At 43.1% G+C, this 14,788-nt stretch overlaps 1 protein-coding gene and 1 non-coding gene across 2 annotated transcripts in view; one reads left to right on the forward strand and one right to left on the reverse strand.

The window, feature by feature from the left end:
* Window positions 1-14,788, forward strand: part of OXA1L (OXA1L mitochondrial inner membrane protein) — a 229,417-nt gene that overhangs the window by 69,634 nt on the left and 144,995 nt on the right. Inside the window, exons 3-4 of the mRNA XM_070100618.1 lie at window positions 3,743-3,932; window positions 4,138-4,288. Of these exons, the coding sequence (XP_069956719.1) occupies window positions 4,259-4,288 (30 nt within the window). The 5' untranslated portion in view covers window positions 3,743-3,932; window positions 4,138-4,258. The remainder of the gene's footprint in view (window positions 1-3,742; window positions 3,933-4,137; window positions 4,289-14,788) is intronic.
* TRNAS-GCU (transfer RNA serine (anticodon GCU)) lies at window positions 14,578-14,659 on the reverse strand. The gene has a single exon. It is a non-coding gene; the product is annotated as a tRNA-Ser (tRNA).

Raw genomic sequence — 14,788 nt, forward strand, 5'->3', positions numbered from 1 at the left:
AGCCAGCTCCTTGCAGATTTATTGGTCAATTTTTGTCATCTCTCCTTCCTTCAATATTAGTATATGATCTTTCATTGCTGTCTTCTCATGTGACTGTTTAGCAACTTTAATTCTGATTTGGCTCTTGATGTTAGGTTATTCTCAAATTGTTGGCCAGCTTCTTTTCTCACCAACCATATTTGTTCCTGGCTCTTTTGCTTGCTTTGTTTTTTTGCTGTTCTTTGCTGGCTATATTTTTTTTCTTTCATGCTCTCGCACTTAGTTTTTGCCTCTATCTCTGGGTGAACCATGGACTCGCTATTTTTTCCATCGCTTCTGCTTCCCGGTGTGAATTTTTCCTCTGCCTCTCGGCATTTTCCAGCAAAATGCGTCTTCATCCACTTTATCTTTCCTTCCAGTTTTCTTTCCCACTCCATTGCCTTCAAAAATGTTCTCATACCTGTACAGTGTCCCTAACTGATGCCTGGTTTCTTACTTCCCTTTGCTATGCTTCTCTCCGTGTTTAATTCCACAATGCAATCAATAAGTCAAATTCATGTTTACCTGGAGTTTACCTGGAGAGAGTTCCGGGGGTCAACGCCCCCGCGGCCCGGTCTGTGACCAGGTGAATACTACGCCCAGCCTTGCTGGTTCAGCCCCTCCTCTCATTGTGTCCATGACACGCAGGTACAAACAAAAAAAAATCCATCATTCCCATCATCTTAGTCCTCCATGTTTGTAGATGAATGGTTCAGAGAACCGACATGTTGATAAATTAGACACGTGTGCAACTCTTGGGTATCTTTATTGAGGAAACGTTTCGCCACACAGTGGCTTCATCAGTCCATACAAAGGAGAATCTTGAAGAACAGGAGGAGAATGAGGTAATCAGTCCCTCAACCTTGAGTCGATGTGGTCAGTCCATCAATCTTGAATAGAATTCAAGATTGATGGACTGACCACATCGACTCAAGGTTGAGGGACTGATTACCTCATTCTCCTCCTGTTCTTCAAGATTCTCCTTTGTATGGACTGATGAAGCCACTGTGTGGCGAAACGTTTCCTCAATAAAGATACCCAAGAGTTGCACACGTGTCTAATTTATCCTCCATGTTTCTTGTCCTCCACCTGCAAACCAGTGTTTCCTGACTATTTGCTTGTAGCTAAAATACCTCAAGGTAAGAAGTTCTGCATAGCTTAGATGGACCATGATGTTCACCATCCTTTTCTTATTTTCATTTTCTTCTCTATTTTTTTTTTTTTACATCCCTGCTATCACCCATTCGGTTACCAGTCTTTAATGTGCCTATTTAGCCTTTTGACTATTGTGTTTATTACTCTCATATCATTAAACCTACACTGTTTGACTGAAACGCTACTCATCGTCTACTCTGTTCCCTCTAACCTTCCTCTGAATGAGATATCCTAAAGGGAAAATGCATGCGTTATCTCTTGAGTTTTCTCTCTCTAAGTGCTATGATGTTTGGGGCTGTTTCTGATTTTTTGGTCATCCCGTGCTTCACTTTCCTTTTTAATTCCATCTGCATTTGTGTAATGTAAGTCTTATGTTTTGGTTCGTGGTGTCCTGATTACTTGATGCTCACTTATGTGTCGTGGGTATAAGAGGTGTAGATGATGGTTGGGATTGGGGAGTGTTCTTAGGCTAGAAGGGATGACTGCAGGGGTGGGTGAGAGAGGATAGGAGATAGGGTGTAGTTAGTTTTGAGTTATTATGATTGAGTGATAAGGGGAAAGATTGAGATTTAGGCCGGATTTGTTGGGTGTCGTGTTCCCAATACGGAATGTTATGTACCCCCGCCCCCTCTTATTTCATGCCGGCACTGACTGGAGGGAGAGTAGGATGTGAAGAGAGCCTTCTCCTCTACTATCCTTGCCTCATCCATCTACATAATAACCAACAGTTCTTAAAGCCATCCTGACTGACTACTTAAGTCTCGTACTATCTGTTTTTCCTTTGTACTCAGTGTGTAATGTATTATGAGCAGCAGACATCAGCTCCTCTTAAAATTAATGAAGTATTCTCACTTAAAAATATTCCTTCTGTGAAAAAAATATTCCCACTGAAAAAAAAATATTCCCACTGAGAATACAACAAATATTCCCACTGAGCAAATAACAAATATTTCCACTGATAAAAATATTCCCACTTAGAAAATAAATATTCCCACTGAGAATACAACAAATATTCCCACTGAGAGTACAACAAATATTTCCACTGAGAAAAATATTCCCACAGAAGTCAACAAATATTCGCAGTGTGAAGAGAAGTAAAGGAATAAGGAAGGAAGAGAGCCAGGGACTCGGGTGTGAGCTGAGACGCTGCTGGACGAACTGTGTTTGACATGAGGCATTTACATTTTAATATAAAACTCTGCCTTCGAATGAAAATGTTGTCAGAATGTCATTTTGCGATGGCAGCTGACCGAAATGTCTGGGAGGTACGGCACCCACACGAGGGAGGGAGGGAAGGAGGGCAGAGGAGAGATAGAGACAGGGAGAGGGGGGGAGAGAGAGGGAGAGGGAGAGAGAATGGGAGAGGGAGGGAGGATAAATGGTATAAAATACCGACAACATGGAAAAATACTGTTTCACCCACAGAGAGAAACAGAGAGAGGTAAAACAAATTCGAGAGGTAGAGGGAAAGGAGGAGGGAAGGCGAGGTTAAAAAGGGACAAATGGGAGGGAAAGGAGAGGTTAGGAAAAAAGTAAGAGGGAAGGAGGGGGGAAAGGGAGAGGGGAATGTCATGAGGGTAAAAATAAAGGAAATGCAAGAAGGAGGGGAGGATAAAAGGTGAGAGGGGTAGGTTGAAGGAGAAAGCAGAAAGAGGGAGAGTGATGGAAGGAGGGAGGGAGGAGGTGACGGCAGCCATCATCTCTGGAGACCTGAGAACAGCCTCTTCACACCCAATCATTTTCCATTTTATCAATTTTCTTTGTCCCCTTTTCCTAGTTTTCACCATTTCTTGTCTTCTGTATATATTTTAGACATCAAAAGTTAATTGAAGTCATTAAGCAAGATTTTCTCTTAACACAGAAATATATTTGCCGGAATTCGGAATTGGTTTAGTTAAGGGATTTCTCTATTTTTCTCTTGTGTGTTCTAAACATAACATAAAAAAGGAGGAACACAACAGCAGGTCTACTGGCCCATACTAGGCAGGTCCTTCTCAAACCCAAACTCACTAATCCCCATCCTCAGTTCAGAATTAAATTGTCACACCAAATTTTCATACCTGTTAATGAACTGCTAAGTAATTTTCTTCTAAAACTTAAAACTCCGTCGGGAGAAATAATACAGTGTAAGACAAGTTTTGTGACTGATACATCAGGTATCTTGTGTCTAGGACGGGCGGAGGGACCCAGTAGGCTACTAGTGTGTGAAATATCAGGTCTGTCGTATGAACCATGAGGATAACTAAAGTGTGTTTTTTTTTTTTGTTTTCTACGTTTTGCAGCTTTGTTCCCCCGAATAATTTTCATATATAACAGCTTCCCTTATACTGTTAAATAATTAGCTCATATGAAGAGGGTATATAGACCGAATTTTTTTACGATATCTCTTCCTTTGAAGATGTGACATGAAAAAACAGGATGTTAGTGTATTGTAGCCATCACGGGAAAGTATTAGAAGATCAGGTTCAAGTCTCGCTCATCCCTTGAAAATGATAGTCGTATATTGCAATTTTTCTGAGGAAGAGAGAGAAAAATTAGGCGCCCGGCCTTGACAGATCTGATATTTCAGCAGATCCTTCAATACCGGAAGGATGTGGGAGGTCAAAGTCACTTGGCTCCAGTTCGTGGTCAACGAGAAGACATCTACACAACAAGACGGACAGCAGACAGCAACATAATGACATCGAGGAAATAAAGCCAGTTGATCAAATCAAGTCGCTGGCCCACAGATGGCTCCAACCTCATCCTATTCCCTATTTGTAAGATTTGTATGTCTCATTACAATAAAAAGGTAGCAGGTCTTAGTTTACAAATAGTAGGAATTCATAACCTAACCTTGTAAAACCATTGTGTAAGAGAGAGAGAGAGAGAGAATGGAACAAATATCAAAGCCGTGGGTACAAGGAGCACAACTGGATGTTAGACACTGATGAGTTACAGGGATGTCAGGAAGTATTTTTTCAGTCTGAGTGGCCGGAAAGGGGAAAGGACCTCGATTTTAATTTGAGAACAAGTACGATAGGACCCACGAACTCATGGCGGAGGGAATCTGGCAAGATCTAGCAGAAAAGCGGCGCCAGGTGTTATGAATCGACCTCTGCAACCACATACATGGGTAAGTAAATATACAGTAGGTGAATACATAGGAATATTTATAGATACGAATATGTATACATATGAACCGGTATACATCACACACACAAGGTATAGCTAAGAATACGCATTCATACGTACAAATATACAGAGGCATACATTCATAAAAGCATTCAATCATACATAGTTTACACACACTTATACATAGTTTCATAGTGCTCCATTAATATTTTATAACCTCCTGTACTATTCCTTTTGCGTGGCTTAAATGGGATACGGAGGGTACTTGCCGTATCTACCTTGTCCATCTATTATCGCATTTGCTTTCTCTGCTTTTGTAAGGTGAAGTCTGGACTTCACCTTACAAAAGCAGACAAAGCAAATGCAATGGTAATTATGGACAAGGTGGCTTATAGGGGAAAAATAAACATATTAGGAGACAGGGAAACTCGGAGACAATTGTCGCTGTTACCTCAGGAGGCTGCACAGTTGTGACCTCAGGAGGCTGCACAGTTGTGACCTCAGGAGGCTGCACAGTTGTGACCTCAGGAGGCTGCACAGTTGTGACCTCAGGAGGCTGCACAGTTGTGACCTCAACACAGCAGAGACTAAACCTAATCGTCTCTGTTTCATTAACTTTTCCATAAGTCTTTTTCACAAGCAATGAAAAATTTGAAACCAATCAGACGAGTCGTTCTCAAGTTATACACTATATCATTTGTCGGGGAACTGGGGTAAATTACCCCAAATGGGGTAAAAATTAAAATCTCGTGGGTAATGAAGGCTCAGTAAACATGTATATAAAACTGCACAGAAATCTGTTATTTAATAAACGATTTAAATTACGAACGTTACAATTTTTCAAACAAATAATTTGTAGTTTGAATAAAATTAAAAATTTAATTTGTATGCACCATTTCTTAAGTTGGCAATGATATAAAACTTCTTGAACTTCGCTCCAACAATGAAGCATTGAATTTCAGAACAATGCAGACCTGTTCATTTTTTAGATGTCAAGAGCTACAAAGGCTTTCAAAGTTGCACACGAGGAAGCAATAAAAATACTGCTGCCATTTACAACTACCTGTCTTTACCAACAAGGATTTTCCACTCTAACTTGAAAAGCAAGTCCAAAAATCGGTTGAACGCCGAAGACAGTATCAGAATTGTTCTGATATTAAAAAGTTCTAATTTTGTTGATGTTGCATCAAAAATGGAACATTTCATGCATATTATTTTCATTTTATTATGTTAATTTTGTGTATAACACACACTTTTCAGCTTGTATGACTATTCTCCATACAAATACACCTCTTCAAGGGGGGCTCCTTAGCATGGTGAAGAGGCTCTTGGTCTGAGGACTTAGACCTGTTGGTCTCCTTCCTCAGACCGAACCTAATTACCCCCCAATCCCCCCTTCCCTATCCCATCCTCCCCTTTTTCCTTTCCTCCTCCTCCTCCCCACCCCTCCCTTTTGCCCTTCCTCTTTTTGGCCTTTGGGATTTTTCCCACAGGCATGCAAGTTCCTAGTTAGGGGAAGGGTACTGGGGTCCACCCCATTCCGTTGAGGTTCTTGGCGGTGGCGTAGTTTGCCGTGGAATCTGGATCACCTGGGGATATCCCGATCCCTCTCCGGTATCCCGGAGGGTGGCTTTGGGTGTCTTTTGGGCGACGGATGTATCTCTGGAAGCCACCTTTCGGATTCTGGCGGTGGTGGCCGAAGGAGGTATGTTTTGTGGCGGATATCCGGCCGCCCTCTCTTTTGTCCACCCAGGTAGCTCGGCAGATGCGAGGTTGCTATCCTGGATTGCTGGTTTACTGGCATGAAGGGTAGGGTATGGCATGGGTTCCATGCTGCATCTGCGCTAGAGTGGTGCTGAGATCCTCTTGGACACGGAGGGAGATTTCCGGCCTTTTCATTCCTCCTGGGAACTATTCCTCCCCGCTCCCCTCTTTTTTTATTCTTTTTTTTATTTTTATTTTATTTTCTCCTTTGCTTTTTGTTTTTAATAAAAAAAAAAGAAAGGAGTAACCTAACCATGGAGGACCCAGTCCATGAACCCACTACCCCCGGGCCCCTTCTTGATACTGCACCCCATTCTGACCCTGCCTTGCTTTTTTTGACCACTCTTCGGACACTCCTGATGCCCCTGTACCTCTTGCTGGTCTGTTTCCTCACCTGCTTCAGGTACCAGGGCTTCGACTGACTCCTTCGATTTGTCTGACCTCCGCTCTCCTTTGACTATGCTTCCGGCCTCTCCCTCTACGGTACGGCAGTTCTCGAATCGCCAGCCCATTTCACGACGGACCAACTCCGGTCCTACTCCTAAACGCCATCGACAATCTCCTGGTGATGTTCCTTCGTTACCTTCCCATTCTACTCAGAAAAGACCGACACATCATGCACTCCCTCTCCACGCTCAGTTTCGGACCACACAATCGACTAAATTCTTTACTTTAAGACCGACTTCTTCCTCTGCCTATCTTTCTGATCATAGTATTGGCAAAGCGGTATGCGCATCGTCACTGTACAGAATGCTACCCAAGCTCATGATCTTTCTCTCCTTTCGCATATCGATACTACTCCTATCGCTATTGAAAAACATCTTTCTCTCAATTCTTGTAGTGGTACTGTCATTCTGCCCTGTACCATAGTCCAACAGAATTTCCAGTCATGTGGCAATGACATTCTTGAACAGCTGGAACTCCAGGATCTCCTGATCCTCAAAGTAGACACTTATGTCCTTCCTGCCCGCGGGCAGAGACGATACCCTTGCAATGTGGCTCGATTAACTTTCGACAGCCATGAACTCCCGTCCTCTGTTTATGTCGCGGGACATCGGTTACAAGTTTGAAAGGTGATCCCTACACCACAGCAGTGTAGAAATTGCTGGCGTTTTGGTCACCCAGTGAAATATTGCAGATCTATAGCTGAATGCCCAGCCTGTGGTGCCGACGACCATTCTAATACATCTTGCAGTCAACCTCCATCTTGCCTTAATTGTAATGAGGCTCACCCTTCGTACTCTCGCCGTTGCCAGGTCTACTTAAATGAGCGTGAAATCCGTTGCCTCAAAGAGGCAGAAGGTCTCCCTTATGCTATGGCAGTTTCTCATCTCCACCTGCAAGGGAGACTACCCTGTGTTTCTTATTCTCGTGTTTCAAAATGTCGCCCCACTTCTGGGGTCCCATCTTCTGCAGCCTCCTCTGTTGTTACCCCTCCCATAGCCACTCTGGTATCTAATCCTTTTGCTGTCCTTGGCTCTGACGTCCCGACTACAACTCAGTCTGTTCTCACATCTTCGCGTCCTTCCTCACAAGCCCAGGTATCGACAAGACCTCATACGACACCTTATACCAATCGCCCCTCTACTTCTCAGAAGTCCAAAAAATCCCCATTGCTCAAATCTTCTTTGCCCCCTCCTTCCCTTCTTCCACCTCTGCATTTTACCTTTCCAGTCTCTGTGCCTAGTTCTTCCCCTCTCTCTGGCTCTATTACAAGTGTGGAGGTTCATCCTCCTCCTCGTACTATGCATTCCACCCCCATCCCCTCCCAAGTTTCTCCCTCTTCTGCCACCTCCCAGGTTTCTGCCTCTTCTGTCCCCTCCCACACTTCTTCAGTCCCCTACACTCTTTCGTCCCCCTCCCCTTTGGTACAGTCCATTACTGTCCCAATCTTTACTCCCTCCCCCCCTTCTACCTCCAATATTGTCTCCCATACATCTTTGAATTCAGAAACACTTGAAGCCATTTCAGAATATATTGCAGAGACTAAACCTTCAGTGGACACTGATCCACCTCCTGTTCCTTCTCTTCCCTCTCCTCCATCTCCACAACTCCATTCTTCGCAACGCTCCATTCCTTCGCTGCTTGAACGTCTTCCGATGCCACCGCACATTGACTTTTCTAAACCCTCTAGTACGTAGGTGCCTTTCCCTATGGATTCCTGGTTTTTTCTTCATTTCCAATCATGGCCTATTTACAGTGTAATATCCGTGGCCTCGGGTAATCGGGGTGAGCTGCAGATGCTGCTTTCCCGGTTTTCCCCTGTTGGTGCTTGCTTACAAGAACCAAAATTACGCTCGGCTGTTTTCCAACCTATCTCAGGCTATAATTTATTGTATTCTTCGGATCCTTTCTCAGATGGGACCTTTAATGAAAGTGCTCTTCTTCAACGCAATGATATTCCGTATTGTCAACTATTTGTCCATCCCTCGCTGCATTACACTGCAGCCCGTATCCACTTGAAAAAGTGGTTTACAATATGTTCTTTATATCTCTCTCCTTCTCGAGCATTTTCTATCCCAGATTTTGTCTTTCTTGTTTCATCCTTACCACCACCACTTCTGTTACTTTGTGATTTTAATGCCCACCATTTCCTCTGGGGTCTCATTGTGACACACGTGGCATCCAGTTGGAGGCTTTTCTCGCCTCTCACCCTCTCCATGTTTTAAATATGGGTACTCCCACCCATTTTGATCCTTGTACTCATACTCTCTCTTGCATCGATCTATCAGTCTGCTCTTCCTCCACTGCGCTAGACTTCACCTGGTCTGTTCTACCGGACTTACACGACAGCGATCATTTTCTAATCATTCTTACTTCTCCTTTATATTCACCACCTTTCCGTAGCCCTCGCTGGCAACTTGATCGGGCAAATTGGGACCTTTACTCGCAACTCACTGCTTTTAGTGAGGTTCCTTCTTCATCCTCCATTGATGAGCTCCTACACCTCTTCTCGACGTCAGTTTTCACCGCAGCTTCTCATTCTATATACCAAACCTCAGGCAGGCATTCTCAGAAGTGCGTGCCTTGGTGGTCTCCTGCTTGTGCTCGTGCAGTACGTTTGAAACGTGCTGCATGGGGCAGGTACCCGTACAATAGAACAGATGAGAGACTTCTTGATTTTAAGCAGAAGTGTGCGATCACTCGCCGTGTCATCCGTGACGATAAACGCGCTTGCTGGCAAGATTGTTTCCACCATCTCCTCTGCTTCCTCTGAGTGCAGTCTGGAAAAAAGTGAGGAAATTGAGTGGTAAATACTCTCCTGACCCGGCTCCTGTTCTACGGGTCGCCGGTATTGATGTAGCAAACCCTCTTGACGTTACCATTGAAATTGGCACTCACCTGGTCCGTATTTCCCAGGGGCTCCATCTATGTCCCTCGTTTCTTTCCTCAAAGTCTGCCAGAGAGTTAGTACCCTTGGACTTTTCTTCTCTCAGAGAAGAACAGTATAATGTGCCTTTTACACTTCAGGAACTGGAGGCAACACTCTCAGCTTGCCGATCATCTGCAGCTGGGCCTGACGACATTCATATTCGGATGTTACAACATTTACATCAGTCAGCCCTTGTAGTCCTCTTACACCTCTTCAATCTTATTTGGGCACAAGGAGTTCTTCCCCAGCTGTGGAAATCTGCCATTGTTCTCCCTTTCCGCAAGCCAGGTTCTACGGGACATGATGCCTCCCACTATCGTCCCATCGCTCTTACTAGTGCAGGTTGCAAAGTGATGGAACGTCTGGCGAATCGACGTTTAATGTTGTATTTAGAGAGACACGACAGTCTCTCCACTAGTCAATATGGCTTTCGTAAGGGCCGTTCTACCATAGACCCCTTACTACGCTTGGATACTTATGTTCGTAATGCCTTTGCGAATAATCACTCTGTTATTGCAATATTTTTTGACCTTGAGAAGGCATATGACACAACTTGGAGGTATATTTTGGCCCAAGCCCACTCCTTAGGCCTCTGAGGCAATCTACCATCCTTCCTTAAGAACTTTTTAACTGACAGACATTTCCGTGTTAGAGTCAGTAATGTGCTTTCCCCGGACTTCGTCCAAGCTGAAGGTGTCCCTCAGGGATGTGTTCTGAGCACAACACTTTTTCTCCTTGCTCTCAATGATTTGGCCTCTGCTCTTCCACCCAATATTTGGTCAACACTCCATGTTGATGACTTCGCTATTGCTTGTGCAGGTGCTGACTGTCATCTCATTACAGTTTCTCTCCAACATGCGGTCGACCGTGTTTCCAATTGGGCCACCACGCATGGGTTTAAATTTTCCAGTACCAAAACTCGCCAAATTACTTTCACTAGACGCTCTGTCATCTCCAATCATCCTTTGTACGTCTATGGCTCACTTATACCTGAACGTGATAGTCAGGTTTCTAGGCCTTTTCTTTGACCGTAGGTTATCCTGGAAACCTCACATTACCTCTCTGAATGCAACTTGTCACAGCCGGCTGAACCTTCTTAAAACCCTTGCTCATCTTTCCTGGGGAGCTGATCATTGAAATCTGCTTCGCCTACATTCAGCCCTCATTTTATCGAAACTCGATTATGGTGAACAGATTTTTCAGCGGCCTCTCTTGCTACTCTCTCCAGCCTTAACCCCATCCATCACCAAGGATTACGTTATTCCTTGGTGCTTTTTGCTCTTCCCCTGTTGAGAGCCTCTATGCAGAAGCGAATGTTCCATCCTTGTCTGATCGCCGTGATGCCTATTGCCTTCACTACTATGTACATACTCACGATCTCCGCAATCCTTCCATTTATAGAATGGTCACCGATATTAGTAGACATTCTTTATTTGTTTGCCACCCCTGTTTGCTCCATCCCTTTTCTCTTCGCCTACATTTGCTCTTGTCTTCCCTTCAGTTACCACCTTTACATGTTCATGTAGCATCTCACTTTTCCCTACCCCCCTGGGAAGTTGCAGCTGTTCGAGTCTGTTTTTTCTCACTCCCTTGCTCTAAAGCCCAACTGCCTACGGTGGCTTCCTGCTCTCTTTTTCTTTATCACTTCCACACTCATTCTCATACCATCGCTGTGTACACAGGTGGCTCTAAGTCTTCAGATGGCGTCGGATTCGCAGCAGTGTTTCTGGACAGCGTCGTGCGGGGGCATTTACTATCTTTGGCTAGCATTTTTACTGCTGAATTGTATGCCATTCTTGCAGCACTTACTCGTATCGCATCTATGCCTGTGTCATCATTTGTGGTAGTCTCAGACTCCCTTAGTGCTCTACAGGCTATACGAAAATTTAAAACACCTCGCCCCCTAGTTCTCCGTATCCAGCTTTGGCTACGCCGTATCTCTACCAAGCATAAAGATATTGTTTTTTGTTGAGTCCCTGGTCATGTCGACGTACAGGGCAATGAACAGGCAGACACTGCTGCGCTGTCAGCAGTACATGACCTACCAATTTCATATAGAGGTGTTCCGTTTCTGGACTATTTTGCTGTAATAGCTACACACCTTCACACCCGTTGGCAACAACGTTGGTCAACTCTGCTCGGTAACAAACTTCATTCTATTAAACCGAGCATAGGTTACTGGCCATCTTCTTGTCATCAGTGCAGAGGTTGGGAGACTACTCTCTCCTGCCTTCACATTGGCCACACTCGTCTTACTCATGGGTATCTCATGGAGAGGCACCCTGTTCCTCTCTGTGAGAAGTGTCAGGTTCCAGTATCGATTAGCCACATTCTGTTAGACTGCCCTCTATCAACGAGCACACAGAATTTACCTCCAACGTCGTCTCCGCTCTACTACTCTCTCTTTACCTTCCCTTCTTGCTGATGGACCCTCCTTTAATCCTGACTCTCTCATTGACTTCTTGACAACGACTGATTTACTCCACAAACTCTGATGATGATACCTTTCGCACTCCCCTCAGCCCTTTCTAGCTCAATCTCTTGCTGCCCTCTACTCTTTCACCATCCACTGCCCCGGTGTATTACTCATCCATCTCCCTTTTGCCACCTGATACCCTCGCTTCCTTCCTGCCCTGCAGCACTGTATAGCCCTTGTGGCTTAGCGCTTCTTTTTGATTATAATAATAACAACATACAAATACATTCAATAAACTATTACAAATTTGAATGCTCCTTGTGTTTTTTCCGGATTCTGTGAGACTTTCAAGTGGGTAATTTCGTTGTACATAAATTTGTTGTGGGGTAATACCTAAAAAAATCACCGACCCCAACACTATAACATTAGAGGGAGAATACAACACTCAAACTGATTTTATATGCGTATACAACAGAGCTGTACGTAAATATGTACGTAAAAACATTTAAGGACTCGCTGAACTCATGAAAATGTAAAAAAAAAAAAAAAAATAGGTTTCTATATTTCTCACTTTTTTCTCATATTTCAAATTCTCTATAATTCTATTTTTTGGAGACTGGAATGAGAATAGGTGCTATGAGCTACCATAGGCAGCTGAAGAGTTTAAGGAAAATTCTGTGAATTGGTACTTACATAGTCTGATGATCCAAAGCTTCTGCTTAGTAAGCTAAGTCAGCATAGAAGGTTTGAATCCAATCAGATGACGCATTCACAAGCTATCACTTGAAAATCAATATTTAAATTTTCATTATTGTTTTTAAATCAGACTGACAAATTTGACTGAAGAAATTTAGTCCTAGCCAAATAAAGACGCATTCTCTACTTAAATTTCACAGTTTGTTTATTCGATCTTGTAAGTTGCGACAAACACATCCCAAATAAAATTAAACTTTCCTTTGAGCAAAGCTTTCAACTGCTGAAAGTTTGAAGATAATCAGAAGAAGCATTCTCAAATTATCGCACCAAAACCAAATATATCAATCTTATATAAAATGTTGACCAGAGGGCACCTACACAAGCCAGTAGTTGCATGAATCTTTCCCTCGTTATCGTACACCAGTGTTGAAAATTTGAAACTGATCGGTTGAGACGTTCTCAAGTTATAAAAAAAAAATTAGGAAGCAACTTCAGTAATAAATATACGTTTTATTTATTCTCATACTGCAACTTTAATAATGCCTTTTATTTATACTCGTATTACAACAACAATAATAAATGTCTTATTTATTCTCGTACTACACCGACCAGACATAAATTAGTAACACATTAATGTTAAATATATTCTTTTCTTTTGTTGAGTCATGTCTTACGCTAAATTGGACAAAAACAACTTTTATTTTTATCAAACTTTCCAGCTCAATCATTAGTACCGTGATGCACTTCCCTCTATAGGTACTTGCCCCTTCCCCTTCTGAAGCATTTCTCCTTTCCCCACCTGAGGTACTTCCCTTCTTCTCCCGGGGTACCTTCTCTATCCCTGAGTACTTTTTTCCCCTCCCTATCTGGGATACATTTCACTTCCCTTCTTGGGTATATCACTCCCTTCCTGGGATACAAACACCGTTTTCCTCTTTGGGTTCTTGTCCCTTCCTCTCCTGGGGATCTTACTCCCTTTCCCCGCCTTGTTTTTTACACAGGTTTTACAAGGTTAGGTTAACTTTATTTGCTAACTAAGAGCTGTTACCTACTTCCCTCCTGAGGTACTGACTCACTTTCCTCCCTGAGTAGTTTTCCTTGGTTTTGCGAAGTACTTCTGCCTGGGTCAAGAGGGACTTAGGAATGTATGAGAAATATCGGTTAGTCATTTCTCAGCGTCTAACGCACCTGTGAAGTGATCCCAGCCTCTGCCTCTTGTCTGGGTAGGACGGAGGGGGGAGGGACGGAAGGGAAGACGGAAGGGGAGACGGGTGAGAGGTTAGGGGGAGGTGGATGTGGTGATTGGTTGGAGGTGGGAGTTTTGCACCCGCCAGCTGATGTAGACCAAACTAAATGAAAACCTTGGGTAGTATATGGTATAAAATACCTTCAAATGTGAAATGAAATATGGTAGTGTCGGAGTATTTCAACAAGGACACTTTTCGCCAGTCGAGGCGAAACGTGTTCTCATTAAAATACCTTAATTAATATTTCTTGTGTTCTTATTTCACAAAAGTAAACGTTGCCAGAGGAATTACTGTCACACCTTGCGTTACTGTGTTGCAATGTGGAAAAAGTGATGAATGTAGAGACAACGCACTCCCAAATGACCAAAAGATGTCAAAGTATTATATTCATGATCATCTTTAAACTGTTGGATGTCCAGGCAAGGAACTTGGACATCTAGCAGGCGTGTATTAGCGTGTTTGATAGTAGTGGAGGCAAGTTGGTGCAACAGTACACCACCACAAGATTTTGTTTACAAAGGAGAAACACCATTAAAGTTTTCTCAGATTTCCTGCTTCAACTAAGTGAAGATGTGAGCTAGAGCTGTTACAGTGTATATTAGCTTAATTATTCATCATCAGACTTCAACGTTTGTTTTTATACCCATCCCGTTGTTTTAATTTTATGGAAAACAATCTACACCAAGTAATATCAGAAGTGAGAGGACATGATCATCCTAGTGAACCTACGAAGTGTAGCGTGAAAATGTTATGCATAATTTAAGTCTATGAAACTAGTAAAAATCATATTACTCCGACGAGGATGGGATTCGAACCCACGCAGGGAGACCCTATTGGATTAGCAGTCCAACGCCTTAACCACTCGGCCACCTCGTCCTGATGCTTATGTGTGGAGAAAAGATAATAAAATAATAATGATAATCATTAAGAAAAAATATAAACAGTATAAATTTATGCAATAGTTCAGGACAAATAGTATGTTTGGGTATACAATGATACTGCATT

The sequence above is a fragment of the Cherax quadricarinatus genome, chromosome 73 (assembly GCF_038502225.1).
Source record: "Cherax quadricarinatus isolate ZL_2023a chromosome 73, ASM3850222v1, whole genome shotgun sequence".
Taxonomy (NCBI): Eukaryota; Metazoa; Arthropoda; class Malacostraca; order Decapoda; family Parastacidae; genus Cherax; species Cherax quadricarinatus.